This window comes from Kogia breviceps, chromosome 7 (assembly GCF_026419965.1).
Source record: "Kogia breviceps isolate mKogBre1 chromosome 7, mKogBre1 haplotype 1, whole genome shotgun sequence".
Classification (NCBI taxonomy): Eukaryota; Metazoa; Chordata; class Mammalia; order Artiodactyla; family Physeteridae; genus Kogia; species Kogia breviceps.
Genome location: NC_081316.1, coordinates 48,094,146 through 48,113,187, shown reverse-complemented (window position 1 = coordinate 48,113,187; position 19,042 = coordinate 48,094,146). Strand labels below are relative to the sequence as shown.

The window sequence follows — 19,042 nt, the reverse complement described above, 5'->3', positions numbered from 1 at the left end:
GCCCTCGGTACCACACCCCCTACTCCCAGTGTAGCCCGCTCTGAACTTGGGGCTAATGGCTGCTAATGTGGCAGCCATCCTTAGCAGGGAGGGGACCAAAGGAGCTAGAAACATCCTTTTGGAGATGTCATGACACTTTCCTGGTGTCATCTCATTTTGTCCTTCAACTGCAGGTGAGAGAGTGTTGATTATCCCCATTTTACAGATGAGGAAGATGGGGGCTGAGACAGAGAATGGGGGGGGTAGAATTCCCTGATTGGTCCTGAGATAGACAGGGGAGAACTGGTGGCTCTCATGTAAGTGGTCACTGCGTGGATATAGAGCGGAGCCCAGATCCTACGGGGCAGAACTCAGAAGCACTGGTAGAGGGCCTGGCCCAGGGAAGGAACCCCCCAAATGATACCACTATAATTACTGTCTGATCATCCATTCACTGGACGTTTCCTGAATGAGTGCTCTGTACCAAGCACTGTCCACATGTCAATTCTAACCCTCATGGTCACAGCACCCCGACTTGGCCTGTGGTGTCTGGAGACCTGGGGAGGGGCCATATTGAAGCCCCTAGAGCTGCCCTGCCATCCAGATGGAGCGAGGCTTTAGGGCTGGCAAACATGAGTGCCAGTCCTGCCCTGTCACTGACTAGCTTCAGGGCCTTGGGTGGCCACCAGCCTCCCCAGGGAAGTTGCTCTTATCCTGTTTAAAATTGAGAGGATGAGACTTGAGAGGTGGGAGCACAGACTTGTTTCCCAAGGGTGGTCCCACAGGCTTCAGGATTTTCTGGGGTGTCTGGAGAGTGCAGATTCCTGGCCCCGCCTCCGATTTACTGATGGAATCTCAGCGGTGCAGCCTGCACTTCCCACAAGCTCTGCAGGTGATTCCTTTTCACAAAAAGCCTTGAGAGCTGGTTCTCCTGCCACCTCAGTTCCAGTTATGAACAGGCATCTGCACGGCAACTGGCGGCAGAAATTGTCAGCACTCTGCGAATATGGTTGGTGAAGGCTCTGTCCCTTACAGCTAACAGGGAGAAAGTTGCCTCCATGGCTGGCGTGACATCTGTGACAGAAGGAAGTGACTGAGCCACGAAGAAAGGCTGTGGGTCAGTGGGTACAACAGAAAACCAGGGCCTAGTCTTTCCTGCTCAGAATTTTACCCATTGCCCAGTCAGAAAGAACTAGAGATGACATCAGAGCTGCACTGTGATTATCTTGGTATATTTTAATTCTAAAAATTTATATTTGTTATAAATGTATTAAATTCACCATTTCTTAGAGTGTGCTCAATTCTCCTCAATCTTTGCCCTACCTATAAGATCCCCAGTGAGGGCACAGTGATGTGAGCTTGAAATATCTTTAAAAAAATTATTTTAAACTAAAGTAGAGGTGACATACAATATTATATAAGTTGCAGGTGTACAATATAGTGATTCACAATTTTTTTTTTTTTTTTTTTTTTTTTTTTTTTGCGGTATGCGGGCCTCTCACTGTTGTGGCCTCTCCCATTGCGGAACACAGGCTCGGGACGCGCAGGCCTAGCGGCCATGGCTCACGGGCTTAGTCGCTCCGCGGCATGTGGGATCTTCCCGGACCAGGGCACGAACCCGTGTCCCCTGCATCGGCAGGCGGATTCTCAACCACTGCGCCACCAGGGAAGCCCTTAGTGATTCACAATTTTTAAAGGTTATATTCCACTTGCAGTTATTATAAAATATTAGCTATATTCCCCATGTTGTACAATATATCCTTGTAGCTTATTTTATAACTAATAGTTTGTACTTCTCAATCACCTGCCCTTATATTGCCCCTCCCCTCCCCCTTCCCTCTCCCTACTGGTAACCACTAGTTTTCTCTCTAAATCTGTGTGTCTGCTTCTTTTCTGTTATATTCACTAGTTTGTTGTATTTCTTAGATTCCACATATAAGTGATATCATACAGTATTTGTCTTTCTCTGTCTGACTCATTTCACTTAGCATAATGCCCTCCAAGTGAATCCATTTTGCTGCAAATGGCCAAATTTCATTCTTTTTTATGGCTGAGTAGTATTCCATTGTATATATGTACCACATCTTCTTTTTTTGGGAGGCGGGGATTTATTTTTTATTCAAACAACAAGTCACAAAAATTATAATCACCCTCATCAGTTCACTCAGTCTCATGTAATTAATTTTTTTTCATCTTGATCTTTTGTTAGCACTTTTATGAATTCATCAGTTTTCCATTAGAGTTCTGAAAATGCTTATTCATTCAGTTCAGCAGTATAGTCAGATACCAGAAACCTGTACTTGTCAGGGTCTTTTCCATGAATTCCTTGAAGGTGAAACCGTTTTATAGGAACATTTTTGCAAAAGCATCAGAGTACATCCAGAACTGTCTGTAAATGACAAAAGACTTAAAAATGCCTACGGTTAAAGATTTGATGAAAGTTCATAATAATGCAATTGATAGGGAAATTTAGTTATTTCTGAGATATACATTTTAAAGTAATAACTAGAATTATGACTTATAACATTACACCAGAACATATAAGATTTTTAGAAATTTCATGTAATGTCCGAAACATTTATATTAACAAATTTCCATACAAATAACCCAAAGAAAGTTTAGTATTAGTTGTGTTTCTGTTTTGTTTGTTTGTTTGTTTATAATGCAAGTTCTTATTAGTCATCAACTGTATACACATCAGTGTATACATGTCAATCCCAATCACCCAATTCAGCACACCACCATCCCCACCCCACTGCGGTTTTCCCCCCTTGGTGTCCATACGTTTGTTCTCTACATCTGTGTCTCAACTTTTGCCTTGCAAACCGGTTCATCTGTACATTTTTCTAGGTTCCACATACATGCATTAATATACAATATTTGTTTTTCTGTTTCTGACTTACTTCACTCTGTATGACAGTCTCTAGGTCCATCCACGTCTCAACAAATGACTCAATTTTGTTCCTTTTTAGGGGTGAGTAATATTCCATTGTATATATGCACCACAACTTCTTTATCCATTTGTCTATTGATGGGCATTTAGGTTGCTTCCATGACCTGGCTATTGTAAATAGTGCTGCATTGAACATTGGGGTGCATGTGTCTTTTTGAATTATGTTTTTTTTCTGGGTATATGCCCAATAGTGGGATTGCTGGATCATATGGTAATTCTATTTTTAGCTTTTTAAGGAACATCCATACTGTTCTCCAGAGTGGCTGTATCAATTTACATTCCCACCAATAGTGCAAGTGGGTTCCCTTTTCTCCACAACCTCTCCAGTATTTGTTGTTTGTAGATTTTCTGTTGATGCCCATTCTAACTGCTGTGAGGTGATACCTCATTGTAGTTATGATTTGCATTTCCCTAATAATTAGTGATGTTGAGCAGCTTTTCATGTGCTTCTTGGCCATCTGTATGTCTTCTTTGGAGAAATGTCTATTTAGGTCTTCTGCCCATTTTTGGATTGGGTTGTTTGTTTCTTTAATATCAAGCGGCATGAGCTGTTTATATATTTTGGAGATTAATCCTTTGTCCATTGATTTGTTCGCAAATATTTTCTCCCATCCTGTGGGTTGTCTTTTCATTTTGTTTATGGTTTCGTTTGCTGTGCAGAAGCTTCTAAGTTTAATTAGGTCCCATTTGTTTATTTCTGTTTTTATTTTCATTACTCTAGGAGGTAGATCAAAAAAGATATTGCTGCGATTTATGTCAAAGAATGTTCTGCCTATGTTTTCCTCTAAGAGTTTTACAGTGTCTGGCCTTACATTTAGGTCTTCGATCCATTTTGAGTTTATTTTTGGGTATGGTGTTAGAGAATGTTCTAATTTCATTCTTTTACATGTAGCTGTCCAGTTTTCCCAGCACCACTTATTGAGGAGACTGTCTTTTCTCCACTGTATATTCTTGCCTCCTTTGTCATAGATTAATTGACCATAGGTGTGTGAGTTTATTTCTAGGCTTTCTATCTTGTTCCTTGATCTATATGTCTGCTTTTGTGACAGTACCATACTGTTTTGATGACTGTAGTTTTGTAGTATAGTCTGGAATCAGAGAATCTGATTCCTCCAGCTCTGTTTTTCTTTCTCAGGATTGCTTTGGCTATTTGGGGTATTTTGTGTTTCCATATAAACTTTAAAGTCTTTTGTTCTAGTTCTGTGAAAAATGCCATTAGTAATTTGATAAGGATTGCATTGAATCTGTAGATTGCCTTGGGTAGTAGAGTCATTCTGACAATATTGATTCTTCCAATCCAAGAACATGGTATATCCTTCCATCTTTTTGTGTCCTCTCCAATTTCTTTCATCAGCGTCTTATAGTTTTCAGAGTAGAGGTCTTTTGTCTCCTTAGGTAGGTTTATTTCTAGGTATTTTATTCTTTTTGATGCAATCGTAAATGAGATTGTTTCCTTAATTTCTCTTTCTGATCTTTCAGAAATTTAGGATGTTAACTGTAATCCCCAGGGTAACCACTAAGTAAATAAGTAAAGAATATGCAAAAAAGAAATGAGGAGAAAATCAAAATGGCACCAAGAAAAAAATGAAAAAAAAAAAAAGAATTTGGATGTTCTCTCTCCAATTCTGCCAAAAGATGCAAGAATTGCCCTACATTGGAATTTGACTCATAGTCCATGGGCAAAATGAAGGTTCTCTGAACAGAAATTCAGCCCACATAAGACTTTTAGCAAAAATGTAATTTAAATAAATTTGAAGCTTTATTTAAATAATAGGTATGACCCAGGAGCTTGATATGGTCTGAGCACCTTTTCCACTGTTGCTGCTGTGAAACTGATGTCTACTGCCATGTGGCAGGCCAGCATTCCTCTAAGTGTGATTGGCAGAACACTCATGCCATGCTGTTAATGGCTATAATACACACAAAGGCTGCTGTGGTCAAATATGTTTGGAAATGCCAGGTTAAATGGAGTTCAAGAAATGTCTTTACTACAGGACTCCTCAAAATCTCTAAAGACATTATGCATGCACACTGAGTCCTCAGGAAGTGGTGATAGCTTGAATATTTCCCAAACTCTTTGGTCATGAAAAGAATCTCATATGTTAGAGACTGGAGCTTCAGGGAACACCCTTTAGGGAATGGTGTAGGAAGGAGTTAAGCATAATACAGAGGTTTTCTATACCTCACTTTCTTTATGACCATAGTTGGGGTGATAGTATTTAGGATTGCTGTGTGATAACCTGAGTGACATACTTAGCTCAGTCCTGCCACATGGCAGGCACTCAATACTTTGCAGATTTTATTATAAGATTTAAGTGTCAAGGAATAAGTCAGTAGACTTTTTACCTGCTTAATGTAAAACGGGGGAGCACAAACTTAGAAGTTAGATAGACCAAGACTCAAATACGTGTTAATCGCTCACCACTGATTATGGACTTTAATAAGTTCTACAAACTACCTTTATAACAACACCTAGATTAGTGTTTGATTGAATCAAAGAGACCAATAACTTGGACAAGCTGACATAGAAAACTGACCACCACAGTCCATTCTTGTCAACTTGGTACCTATACACAACTTAAATCATACTTAATCTCCAAGAAAGACAAAGTCATACTTTCACGTGATACAACTATCCTGTACGCAACCAAAAATATGCTAATCCATTCCCCAGAAAAGGCTGCAGATCCTTGAATGATGTTCACTCTTCTCCTTTGACATCCTGCAATATACATCTTATGTTAGATGATAAGGAGATAAGACCTTGAGCAACTCAATTAACCTCTTTGAGATCATCTGTAAAAGGGGTTTATAATACTTATGCATGGTTATTTGCTCATTCATTCAGCAATCATTTGTATTAATCAATATAAACTACGTAGTATACAGTATTGAACTAGACTAAATCTTTGCTCTTGACTAGCAGACAAGGCAATGAGATGAAGTCTATCAAGAGTTTGGTTACAGGATCTGGAACAGAATGATGCTTGAGAAACCTCAATTGACTTCCCCTTCTTCTTGGAATGGGGAAGGCACGGCTCTCAGAATAACCACAGTCCATATCCTGTCTTTTCACTCTACCCAAAGGGACCATTCATCCTACAGTAGAAACAGCCCCAGGAAACTTCTTCCAGATCCAAAGAAACCACCATGCCAGGGAATTTGGAGAAGCTAAGAGAATTTCTACATTTCTGCAGATGGGTGCAGTGTTTTATCTTTAAGGACAATACAGTGAGATGACTCAATGGCTCCTCTTAAGCCCCAGTATCCATGGCAATCAGACATTCCACAGGCTTGATCAAAACAGAATCATCAACTCAAGTATGAGGAGACATTTAGTAAGCTAAAATCTAGTTTTGTAATATTTACAACCATTAACATTATCCAGAGAACTTAGTCTTAAGTAAACATAAAACATTCAACAGCTTCACATGTTATATCATATTGACTTATAATAGAGGTCATTGAAGAATCACAAAATATATTTTTCTAGCAATGGTAACTGCTTAATCTTTGCATTATCAGAAGGCAATATACCCATAGTCTTTTGGAAAATTGATTTTCCCCCTCTCTAGCATTTCATTTATAGGCACAAGGGCATAAAGAGTCAAATATTTGTCACCTTAAAGCTATTTACTTCCCACTGCTTTCTTTCTATAAACCACAAAACACATATGGACCTTCCAACCCTTCTATGCATTTTCTCAGACATTTTTAATGTAAGACAAAGACATAAAGATTAAAACAATCTAGAAAGATGTATATTTTCTTTAATCTATGAAATATAAACTGATCCAATTCCATTCTTTACACATGAAATTGTGTACTAAGAGAGATTGTGCCTAAGAGAAAAACAATTTGCCAAGCCACATGGTTAATAGAGCTGCAGGGAGTCAGAAAGATGAGCAAGATGACACCTCCAAGCACAAGTTATCTAGTCAGAAGTGAGAGGTGAATGAGGGTGGAAAAACAACTCTTTTTTAAGGGTGAAAATCCACAAGCCTGCCCATCACGTACATGTAACACTTATGACTGTGACCATCACAATAACACTGAGATTTCCCAGAATTTTTCCTGGCATGCTTCTTTGTAAAAATGAATCACATGAGAGAAGCTTTCTTACCAAAGAAAATCACTTGTTCATTTTACAAATACCTAGTGAGTGTCTACTGTGTACCAGACACTGCAGTTACAGCTGTAACAGTCTCTACTGGCTCAGGGGCTTTAGTCTAACTGGAAACACGGAAGTCAGCAGGCAATTCCACCAGAGTGTGGCGTCCTGATAGAGGTGACCCAAGGGCTGTGAGAGCACCAGGAAGGACACCTAATCCAGACATGGGCCTCCCTGAATGTGGACCTCTCTAAATTGAGACCTAAAAAAAGAAGGCATCAGCTAAGGGAAGATATTAAGAGTGTGGAGGATGAGGGGGAGGTCCCAGCTGAAAGGGGAAAGCATGTGTGCAGGCCTGGAGCAAGAGTGATCACAGAATGTTGAAAGTATTAAAGATAGTTCCCTTTAGCTGGAGATTGGGACGCTGTCTCTTTCTCTCACCAGGGAGGCTAGGATTATGGGTACAATTCAAAGGCTGATACCAGCATCAGCTCACATCCCGTAGATGGTGGGATGGGGGAGATGGAGGGAGGATGCAGTGATGCTAAGAGTTAATGCTCTAAGCAGCCATGCCTGGACAGGCGTGGACCATATGTATTATAACACACTGGACCATGTGTATTATAACCACGCAAAATTGTCCCAGTCTAAAAGAAACATATGCAGGTGTGTTTCAATACTCTGAGAGGAGCTACTGAGAGGTTTGTGCCTGTTCAAACATACTTTCAATTTTAAACATACTAGGCTGGCAGGATGGGACATTCCAAGGATGGGTGTTGAAAAGTAAACTACGAGGAAAGCACTGTCCACGGGCTCAGAAGAACTGGATGCTACAGACAGGTGCAAGCCCCTGTGGACTATCAGGCCTGGCACAGAGCTCTCACTCATTAACTCAGAGGCTCTCCTGTGCACCATAAACTGTGCTAGGGGCTAGTGACAGAAGGACAAGTTAAAGTCCTGACCCTCAGGGAACTCAGAACAAAATGGGGAGGCAAGCAAATCTGCAGAAGTTTATACCCCCTTGTAATAAATGCAATACTAAAAAGAAGTTCAGAAAGCCATGGTGTCTACACCAGGGAGGGGCAAAGGCAGGCTTTCTAGAGATGATAATGCCTGAGTGAAGCCCTAAAGGCTAAGAAGCTGAGTGAAGAAGCAGGGACAGATCGTTCCTGGCAGACGGGGCTGCAGGGGCAAAGGTCCAGGGCAGTGGCACGTTCGGAGAGCAGCAAGTCGTCCAGCATGGTGAGCCTGCAGGGTGAGGATGGGAATGTGAGGGAGAGGGGTCAGTAGTAACCACTGGCCAGACCATGAAGGGCCTTGCAAGTGTTTGCATGAGGTGTGGTAGAGGAAGAGGAGTCCAGGACAACTCCAGGCCTATGGCCTGGGTGACTAGGGGTATAGGGTCTCATCAACCAGCTTGGAAAAGCAGATTGAATGGGGGGGTAAGAACAGGTGGGTCATATTGAATGTAAAGTACCTGTGGAAAATCCAAGTAAAATACTACTGGATTTTAACTGTTATAACTATTGGAGGTGGAGGGGGTAAAAAGGGAGAGGGAAAGAGAAACAGAGATCACATATACACATAAATATACACACACATTCACACACACACACACACACACACACACACACGTCAGGACTGAAGAGAGATTTAGGAGCTACCCGCATATAGGTGATCATGGAAGCCATGCTGGGGATGAAGTTGCAGAGAGAGCATACGCACAGTGAGAAGAAAAGAAGTCCAAGGACAGAACTCAAGAAGACACTCAAACACACATGGAGGAAATGGAGGCCACCAAGGAGACCAACAAGGAACATGCTGAGATGCGGGAGGAAAAGCAGGACAGGGTAGAGCCCTGGGAATCAATAAAAAGGTGAGTTTCAAGAAGGCAGGAGGGATACCCTTGGTCAAGGCAGCTGAGAGGTCAAGTGGGCTATGGACTGACCCTTCCCATTGGATAGAACAGTTTGAAGGTTGCTGGTGAATTTGGCGAGGGTGGATTCCATGGGGTGGTGAGTAGAACCCAATGGCAGTGGTTGATGAATGTGAGGTGACCCAGAGGAACCACAGGGAAGATGCACAGGTGTTATAGGAAACATGTCTGGGAAGAGAAAGAGACAAGAGACAAGTTGGTGGCTTCACCCTTGGTCAAGGGACAGTTGGAAGGAGGGATACTAGGAGGATTGAAAGAGAAAGTGATGGAGCTCAGTTGTACATGGTAAAACTGCATGTAAACCTTAGTTACTTAGTAGTAACCCTGTCTGGTGGACCCAGCAGCAGCCTGGGTTGAATGTAACAACGGGGCATTGGCACCAGGGAAACTTCACACTGAAGAGAGAAGGAGCTAGCAATCCAGGTAGAAAAATAAGCAGGCAAATAAAGATACTTGTTCTATGCGCTCTTTCTCCCATCTCTGATTTTCAGCTAATCTCTTTCCCATAGGATTTTGAGGTTATCTATCTGTCTCCTCTTACCTGGACTCTCTTCAACACCTGATAGCTTTCACACTCATTTCCTTTGCTGTGATTAGACCTAAAAAGGGGCCTTCTTCAAGTGGTGATGAAAGGGCCGAGCAGTAACATTCTGAAATATCACAGAAATCATCAGAAACTGAAGATGGTCCAATCTGAAAGTCTGAGGGCGAGGGAGAAAGATCAGAAGGGAGAGGGAAGGCAGATGGGAGACAGAGTGAGAGAGGAGATGGGGAGGCAAGAGGAAATGGAGAGGTTACTTTAAACCAGAGGGGAGAAGGGTAGGTAAGGATAGAATAAAGGAATGGGAAGGGAGAGAGTGAAGGAAAGAGAGAAGGGAAGGGCAGCGGAGAGACGGGGGCCAACGAGGGAGAGATGGATGGAGAGAGGAAGGAAAGAGAGAAGTCACTTCAAACCAGAGATGAGAAAGACAGGTGAGGTGAGGATAAAGGAGAGTGGGGACGAGAGAAGGGCAGGAAGAGGGCGGGGCAAGGAGAAGAGCTAGGTCAGGTTAAACCAGGGAAGTGTCTGAATTGAAAGTGTTTTTTTGTTTGTTTTGCTGTACGCGGGCCTCTCACTGCTGTGGCCTCTCCCGTTGCGGAGCACAGGCTCCGGACGCGCAGGCCCAGCGGCCACGGCTCACGGGCCCAGCCGCTCCGCGGCACGTGGGATCTTCCCGGACCGGGGCACGAACCCGTGTCCCCTGCATCGGCAGGCGGACTCTCAACCACTGCGCCACCAGGGAAGCCCCGAAAGTGTTTTTAAGAAATGCAGTGTTTCTCCTACTCAAGTGCTCCTCCTCTTGACAAAAAAGATGTGGCACATATATACAATGGAATATTACTCAGCATGCATGTTTGACTGGGCACTTTGGGCCAGGCACCGTTGGGTCCCGAGAGCGCTGCTGAGCCTGCCCCAAGCTGCTCGCAGCCAAGAGGCGGGCACCAGCCCCAATGACAAGCGGTTAAGTGCTGTGACAGCAGCAGGCGTAAAACCCCAAGGGGACATCTCGTCGAGCCCTGGGGGACCACACAAACTTCCCTGAGGGGAAGCCGTCGGTTCTGCGAGCGGAGAGGTGAGCAGGAGTTCCCAGCCACGGAGGGTGAGCTACGGAAGAAAAGCCGGGCAGAGAAGACAAGTAAGAGAGGAGGGCAATTACAGTCCAGCAGGAGAAATGAGTGCCCACAGTGCAGGTGAGAGAAAAGACAACAGATTGGGATGGAAAAGTAAATAGGGACCAGATTAACCAGGGTCCGTGTGCCATGTTAAGGATTTGGGGCTTATTTTAAGTCTTGAAGTGTCTTAAACATGCGAGTATGATCACCATCTTTACCTTTTGAAAAGCTAATTCTGAAAGAAAGAAAAAAAAACCAACCTGCAGACAAATGTTGAACTCTGGTTAACAATATGCATGCTTGAATTTTTTAGGAGGAAGTACACAGATGTCTGCCATGTACTTCGAAATGCATGAAAAATAAGATTGGTGGATGGGCTTCCCTGGTGGCGCAGTGGTTGAGAATCCGCCTGCCGATGCAGGAGACACGGGTTCGTGCCCTGGTCCGGGAAGATCCCACATGCCGCGGAGCAACTAAGCCCGTGAGCCATGGCCGCTGGGCCTGCGCGTCCGGAGCCTGTGCTCCGCAACGGGAGAGGCCACAACAGTGAGAGGTCCGCATAACGCAAAAAAAAAAAAAAAAAAAAAGATTGGTGGATGGCTAGAGGGCTGGATGGTTGGCTAGATGTGTGACAAAGAAAATAGAGTAAAATAGGGGACACATAGTTTTTCAAGGCAGAAGCCCAATGTGTTCCCCCTTGCCTGGCAAAGCAATAAAACTATCCTTTTCTACTTCACCCAAAACTCTGTCTCCCGGATTTGATTTGGCACTGGTGTACAGAGGCAGAGCTTTTGGTAACAGTCCTGCCTCAATTTGGAGAATAGACACTGAATTGGAAATATTTCTGAGTTCCAAGTCATAGATCTGAGTCTTTTATGATTAAAATCTCAATCCCTTGGTCTGCCATTTTGGTGTACTTCTACATCTTTTGGGGGGACACCATTTAACCCATGATATACACCTACAGAACAAATTTTTAAAAACCAACTGTCTGGTTTTGTGTAAATGACATTTGTGTCTTGAGATAAAGTTCCAATGACTGCATCACACAGATTCAAAAACTACTGTATCCCAAATAAATTAGATAAAAGATAATATTCTCTTAAAAAAATGTTGTAGATGACTCAAAAAGTCACTCCATTTGTTGATGACACTGTGTGATAGTTAATTTTATGTATCAACTCAGATGGGCCACAGGCTGCCCAGATTAAATGTTAATTCTGGGTGTGTCTGCAAGTGTGTTTCTAGATGAGATTAGCATTTGAATTGGTGGACTCAGTAAAATAGATTGCCCTCCCCAATGGGAGTGGGCATCATCCAGTCTACTGAGGGCCTAAATAGAACAAAAAGTGGAGGAAGGAGGAATGTGCTCCTTTTTTCTGCCTTACTGATTGAACTGGGACATCTCTTCCTGACCTCAGACGGAGATGGACTCCATTGATTCCCCTGGTTTTCAGGTATTCAAACTTAGGCTAAATTATACCACCTGCTTTCCTGGGTGTGCAGTTTGTGGATAGCAGATCATGGGACTTCTTGGCCTCAGTAACTGCACAAGGCAATTCCTCAAAACTCTCTCTCTCTCTCTCTCTGTATATATATATATATATATAATATATATATATATATAATATATATATATTATATATATATATATATTATATATATATAATATATACATATATACACATATACATTCTATTGATTCTGTTTTCTGGAGAACCCTAATACACACTGATATTAAAAATTCATTAAAAGAAGGAAAGAAAATAGAGTAAAATGGTAATGGCAAAATCTAAGTGGTGGCTATATGGGGGTTCGTTGAAAAATTCTCTCAACTTTCTTTATGTTAAAAATTTTGGGGGGCCTCCCTGGTGGCGCAGTGGTTGAGAGTCCGCCTGCCGATGCAGAGTATGCGGATTCGTGCCCCGGTCTGGGAGGATCCCACATGCTGCGGAGCGGCTGGGCCCGTGAGCCATGGCCGCTGAGCCTGCGCGTCCAGAGCCTGTGCTCCGCAACGGGAGAGACCACAACAGTGAGAGGCCCGCGTACCAGAAAAAAAAAAAAAAAATTTTGGCGCTTTCCTGGTGGCGCAGTGGTTGAGAGTCCGCCTGCCGATGCAGGGGACACGGGTTCGTGCCCCGGTCCGGGAAGATCCCACATGCCGCGGAGCGGCTGGGCCCGTGAGCCATGGCCGCTGAGCCTGTGCTCCGCAACGGGAGAGGCCACAACAGTGAGAGGCCCGCCTAGCACAAAAATAATAATAATAATACTTTTTTAATAATAAAATCCTCGGATATTAGATCATTCTGGCTACTGCTTGGATAAAGCTTCAGAAAGGGGCAAAGGAGTCCATTAGGGGGTTGTTGACAGTAACGGAGGCAAGAGATGGTCAAGGCCCAGATCGCAGGGAGAGAAACTGGGATGAAAGCATTGGAATTCAAGAGGTGTTTAGAAAGTTAAATCAGTCGCTTTGGTAATGGGATGATGGATCTAGAGGGAAGGAAGAGGTTGAGATAAACAGCAGCCCCGTTTTACCTACCTTAGGCACAGGCCAATTACAAGTTGAGACAAGGATGGTTTTGGGGTCTTTGGGGAGAGAGGAAGGAGTCATAAGATCTACTAAGAACTCCAATTACCAATGACCCCTCCGTTGGCCTCTGACCTCGGGTTCAGGAAATTCCTGGCGCTAGCTCTTTGCTTTCTGAGTCTGTTCTGGAAATCTGTGGGCTTCAGCACCATGGGCAACCTCTGGTGTAGGGAGCAGAGCGTTACCACTGCCTGCCTTGTGCAGTGGTCCCAAACCAGAGGCTGGGCTGCTCCTTCGCTGCTCTGCCCTGCCCCCTTCCCTCAGAACCCTCCAGACGCCACTCTAGCTCTGCTGTTGGCAATGTAACTGTCCTGTTTTGTTTAAGAACAAAATTGCTTGTGACCAGCCGTTTCAAACGGCTTCATCCGCGGCCAGCTTTGGTTTATCAGCCATCTGTCAGAAAGCAGATCTCTCTGGAAGACTCGATCACAATAAGACAAAAATGAGTTTTCCTCAAGGGCCGCAAACTGCCTTTCCGAGAGCACAGGTGTCAGCCTGCTCCAAGAAGCAGCTCTGCAGTCCCTCCCATCCTCCCTCCCCTGGCATCTGCGCTGGCTGTCATTTCAGCTCATTTCCTACAGCTTTGTCCCAGCAACCGCTGGCACATTCCCCCTCGTCCTCCATCCCTCAGTGTGAAGGATGTTTACCAGAGGTCCTGTTTTTCCATTTCAGTAATTAGGGCTGCACTTCACTGCTGGATTCCTTTCCCTGCCACGTCCACAGCCATCTGACGATTAATGTTAAACCCAAACTCTCTTACCTCGACAAGCCTCAGGCCTTCCTGAATATTTGTGATGCCTTGAACAAGACACTCACACCTGCTCTTCCCCTGGATGCTGCGGGGAGAGACCCAGGTTGCTTGGTACCAGACCCTAAAAAAGGAGACTCCTGACTCTGTTTAAGGCAGGAATGTGGGAGGCTGGGCTGTAATCATTTCTGTTCTCAGATAAAGCCCACACGTGTCTCCCAACATACAATCTGATTATGGAATTTGACTTTTTTTTTTTGTTTTTAGACAGACTTGACTTGAGACCCAGAGAGCATCTACCCTTTCAGTCCTGGAGGTCTTCCCGTCACCTGATCCTCATGCACCAGGTATGGAGTCATGGCTACCTGAGTTCACATCGTAGCTCTGCCACCCCCCAGCTGAGCCTCAGTTTCCCCACAAGTAAAATGGGGGAAGGGCATTCACTCATTGTGAGGAGTAAGCCAGACCATATACTGAAGGCTCCAGCCCGGTGCCTGGGTCCTTCATGGCGCTCAGAACTCAGTAGCTGGGATGACCCAGGTGTGGCGAATGTAATTTTCCAGCCTGATGATTAATTCATGTCTGCATATCACCTATGTAGCTAAACAGCGTGCTTTCTTCAATTACAGAATGCTTTTATTGTGCTTCAATTTCCTGTGTATCAAAAAACGCCAGTGACTTTGGCTACTTCTCTTTGGAGAGGGAAATTGTTACAAGAAACAAGCAAAAAATAATGGGCTCCTTTTCCATCATTTTCATCATCTTTGAGACTCTCCTAAGTGTCCTGGCCAAGTTTCCAGCCTCTCCTTAGCTGAGGAGGGTTTTCCTGTGAAGTTCGTCACTGCTGAGGACACTTGCAGAATCTCTCACAGGACAGCAGTCTCTGCATGCTAACGGAGGCCATTTCCTGGGTTTGGAGGGACATTTTTGGTTTTGTTTGCTTTGGCTTGGGACATACATTTAAATCCTTGGGTCCCTGAGGCCCCATTTCATCTCTGCATCACTGACTGCCCAGTCTCCACTCCAGCAGGAAGCCTAGCTCCTGTGGGCTGAGAGAAGATATCGCTACTGTTACAGCCCAGGTGGTCCATGGCAGGTAACTGAGCTGATGAAGGGGCACGTAGAGTTTTGGAATAGGGCTGAGAGAGAAAGGCTTCATAGGATAAAAGGATAAGAATAAAAACCATTTAGATTTATCTTTGCCAGGCTTGATGCCAAGTCCTTTTCAGGAACTTTCTCTTTCTTTTCTTTTCCCCAACAGTCCCATCGTAACAGCCCTTTCTACAGGTAGAGAAACTGACAGAGAGTTTAAGGCATTTCTCAAGGTCAGCCAGCTAGTAAGCAGCAGAGCTGAGAGCAGAACTCAGTAGCTGACTAAAGAGCACAGGATCTTACCCTCTATGGGGTCTGTTTCTCTGGGAAAGTGAAACCCTCCTGACTCTGCCCACAGAAGGCCCCAACATGTGGGGTAGACGGATGCTGTTAATGGGAGCCACCTGGAACTCTGCTCCTGCACCTGGACCCAACAGGAACCGGACCGGTAATAAATAGGCAGGATCATAGACGTCTCCTCAGCCTCACAATCTCTGGAGGCGGGAGAGCGCCGCTCCTGCTTTGAAAGTGAGTATGAAGAAAACGCTAGAAGAGGCGGCATTTTCCTCTATTCACCTGACACACCTGGTTCTTTGAAATACTCCATGACCACAGCCATGCTGGAAACTGGAGCTGCAGAGAGAGAGAGAGAGCAGCTTTAGATTTAGGCTCAAAGATGGGCTCAGAAGGTGGAACTAGCGTCTCCCCCTCCAGTGTTTGAGGCTCTTAACTTGAGCTGAGCCGGTTCATCGTGATGGGTCCACCGCCGGTTCCTGAGAGGCGTCGGGCCTGGGCTCCTGGATGGGTGAAGGCTGTGGTGATCATTGGGTGCTTGGGGCAGGATGTGCTTCTGCCCTTTTTGTTTGTTTCTCTTTCTACTCTCTCCCATTACAAGAACTACCCAGGGCAGAGTGGGAAACAGGGTACAACAAACGTCAAGGGAAAAGCCAGCCTTCTCACTCCAGTAACGGGGACCCGCTTTGGATGTGGAAGACTCAAGGTGGCTCACGCCTGGGCACGCTGCCTGGCTCTGAGATGCCAGCGAGGCCACTGGGCGCCTGGCTGCCCCAGCCTTGTAGTCAGGCTGGGTTTGAGATGCGTTGAGGCTGGTGGAGGCGGACCACTGCTCTAGGGGAAAGGACTCTGGCCACAGGGAACTGGGGAGGAGGCCAGATGCTTGAGGAGCTGCGGGCCTTGTGTGCAACTTTCAGAGGGGCCAGAGGTAGCATTCGGGTAGGCACTCTACGGGGTAAGGATTGCATTTGTCACACTACCCAGTCCCACTGTGCCTTTGGCCCCATGTAGAATCTGGTTACTGAGCCTTTGTTCAGTTACTCAAGGTCACAGCTCTGAGCCCATATGTCACTGAGTTAGAAAGTCTGCCTCTGGGTGGAGAAGGGCCAGGGAAAGCTGGAACCGTTCTACCAGTCACCCTCCTTCACCTTGGGGCTGATCTCATCCCCTCCCTGGCCTCAGTCTCTGCATCTGTAGGTTGTTAGGGGTGAGTGTCAGACCTCACTGGATATTTTATGACGCTGCCTCAGATAAAGGTTCTAAGAAGCAGCCAAAGTATCATGGTCGCTTGAGGGAGGCTTGAAGCCCATGCCTGCTCCCAGGGATGACGGAGGGCGTGAATTGAGGTGTCCTCTCCATCACAGGCGGAGCTGTTCCCTGCAGCAGGCCATGGGGTGTTGGTGGCAGCTCCTGCTGGGGCTGTGGGCAGTCCCACCCACGTGGGCTGGGCGCGAGCTTCTCAACACCTGCATGAACGCCAAGCCCCACAAGCCAGAGCCCAGCCCGGAGGCCAAGCTCTACGAGGAGGTACGGAAGCCAGAACTGGCGTGGGGTGCAGGGTGGGTGGAGGCTTCTTAGATCAGGGAAGGGACACAATGGCTTCTGAACCCCTATCCATCTTGACTCGTTTGGTTCCCTAGGTTGGGTTTCGGCAAAGGCCACTGGAGGGGGGCTATGAACTTCTGAGACCATAATTGCCAAATGATTTACAATTTCCATCCCTCAGGAAGCAGGGGCAGATGATGATCCCGGAGACTCATAGATATTCAGCCTAGATTCCAACAAGCAAGGTCCCCCTCCTCTGCCCTCCCACCAGCAGGCCTTGGAAAAGAATAAGACTTAAGGGACCCCTCCCCAAGTCCCTAAAGGCAATTGACAGGGAGGAGGGAGGAGGAGCAGGGCTGGCATGTACCTATGAGCCCTTCTCAGCTGCAGGTGCCCTGCCCCAGTGACACCCCACATTCCCCTGGGTCTTGGGGACAGCCCTGCTACCGCCCCCCCCAGGATCTGAGACCTTGAAAGCCCCGTTCCTAGGGGACTCACAGTCTGTTGCGGGGAGGCCAGTACGCAGGCGCCCTTTGGGTGTGAATATTGACAATTTATCGGCATTCCTTCTATCCAGGGGTCGTTGGCCCAAAGGCATCCCACTTGCTGGGCCCTCTTCTAAGGGACATTTTTACCTTTCTGGCCCCCACACTCATCAAACCTCTGTCCCTACTCCCCATGCCTTTTGCTTCTTCATCCACCTTCAGTGCATCCCCTGGAAGGACAGTGCCTGCTGCACAGCCAACACGAGCTGGGAAGCCCACCTGGATGTGTCCCTGCTCTACAACTTCAGCTTGGTTCACTGCGGATTGATGATGCCGGACTGTCAGAAGCACTTCCTGCAGGCCATCTGCTTCTACGAGTGCTCCCCCAACCTGGGGCCTTGGATCCAGCGGGTGGGAAGAAGTGGGCAGGGGTGGGTGGGCAGGAGACGTGTCCATCAGTGCCCTGTTCATAAGAGCCTGAGCTCCAGGGTGCTAGCAGGAACAGGAGATGCTGTCCCCCCTATGGACAAGAGCAGAGTCAGAGGCCGCTGTGGGGGACAAAGATGGAGAGGAAGTCACCTCTGGCCCTAGAGAACGGCATGCATGGGGAGTGGTCACAGGAGAACAGCAGGATGGAGGGACTATTTGAGTCACATCTTCTGTTTGTAGGAACGGGGCTGTGTACAAACTATTTGAACTCGGCCTCAGCATTCTCATTTGTAAAATAATATTTAGTGACTTCATAAGAGAATATGTTCTGATGGTACCTGACCCAAGTTCCATTGCAGCTATTGATGGTCCTCAAATTGGTGCTATTATAATTCTTGCCTCTTGCTATGCCCGCACCCAGGTGGACCCGCGTGGGCAGGCAGAGCGGATTCTGGACGCGCCCCTGTGCCGGGAGGACTGTGAACAGTGGTGGGCTGACTGCCGCACATCCTACACCTGCAAATCCAACTGGCACGGCGGCTGGACCTGGAGTCGGGGTGAGTGATGCTAAGCGGGGCCCGGGAGGCCCCCCAACCCGAGGGCAGGTGCAAGCCCTCTGCTCCCCTGGGGCAAACGATGGGGATGTGAGGACAGGAGTGGGTAAGTTGTCCGTGCCTGGATCTCCCCTCAGGGAAGCCCCGCTGCCCTGCCAGGGCCCTCTGTCACCCTTTCCTGCATTACTTCCCCACCCCGGCTGACTTATGTGAGAAGATCTGGAGCAACTCCTTCAAGGCAAGCCCGGAGCATAGGACCAGCGGGCGGTGTCTGCAGAAGTGGTTCAAGCCTGCCGGGGGCAACCCCAACGTGGCCGTGGCCCGCCTCTTCGCCAGCCCTGCCCCGTCCTGGGAGCTCCCTGACACGCTCCTGGCTTTCTCTCTGTTCCTGCTGCTCTCCTGAGAGCCCCTCCTCCTTCCACACACTCCCGTGCTCCCCCAGCTGTGGGCCACGGCAGCCTCCCTCCTGAGGACCTTCCTGAGACGAGCAGCACAGGCCGGGTGCTTGTGCCTGAGCCTCCCACGTTTGGTTCCGCTCTGCTGCACCCTCCTGGCCTGGAAGGCAGCTGGGGGCTGGCGAGCCACGGGTGACCGTCCCCTCCTGTCTTAAGGATGGGGGGCTCTGAGGTGGGCCTCCAGGCCCTTCTCATCCAGTGCACGCCCACCCCCTACCCAG

General features: G+C 46.6%; 1 protein-coding gene across 1 annotated transcript; it reads left to right on the top strand.

Moving 5' to 3' along the window:
• The first annotated feature begins 16,742 nt into the window (after window positions 1–16,742).
• On the top strand, window positions 16,743–18,769 carry IZUMO1R (IZUMO1 receptor, JUNO). Its single transcript, XM_059069030.1, has 5 exons — window positions 16,743–16,880; window positions 17,606–17,818; window positions 17,955–17,957; window positions 18,234–18,369; window positions 18,504–18,769. The coding sequence occupies exons 1-5, from the start codon at window positions 16,743–16,745 to the stop codon at window positions 18,767–18,769; spliced, it is 756 nt and encodes a 251-aa protein (XP_058925013.1).
• The last annotated feature ends 273 nt before the right edge of the window (window positions 18,770–19,042 follow it).

What these genes read in the sequence shown, in the direction of transcription:
- IZUMO1R (XM_059069030.1), top strand. Translation starts at nt 16,743, where the DNA reads ATGGGGTGTTGGTGGCAGCTCCTGCTGGGGCTGTGGGCAGTCCCACCC. An exon ending in AGGCCAAGCTCTACGAGGAG is followed by an intron (nt 16,881 to 17,605) that starts GTACGGAAGCCA and finishes ATCCACCTTCAG; the next exon opens with TGCATCCCCTGGAAGGACAG. An exon ending in CGGCTGGACCTGGAGTCGGG is followed by an intron (nt 18,370 to 18,503) that starts GTGAGTGATGCT and finishes ATCTCCCCTCAG; the next exon opens with GGAAGCCCCGCTGCCCTGCC.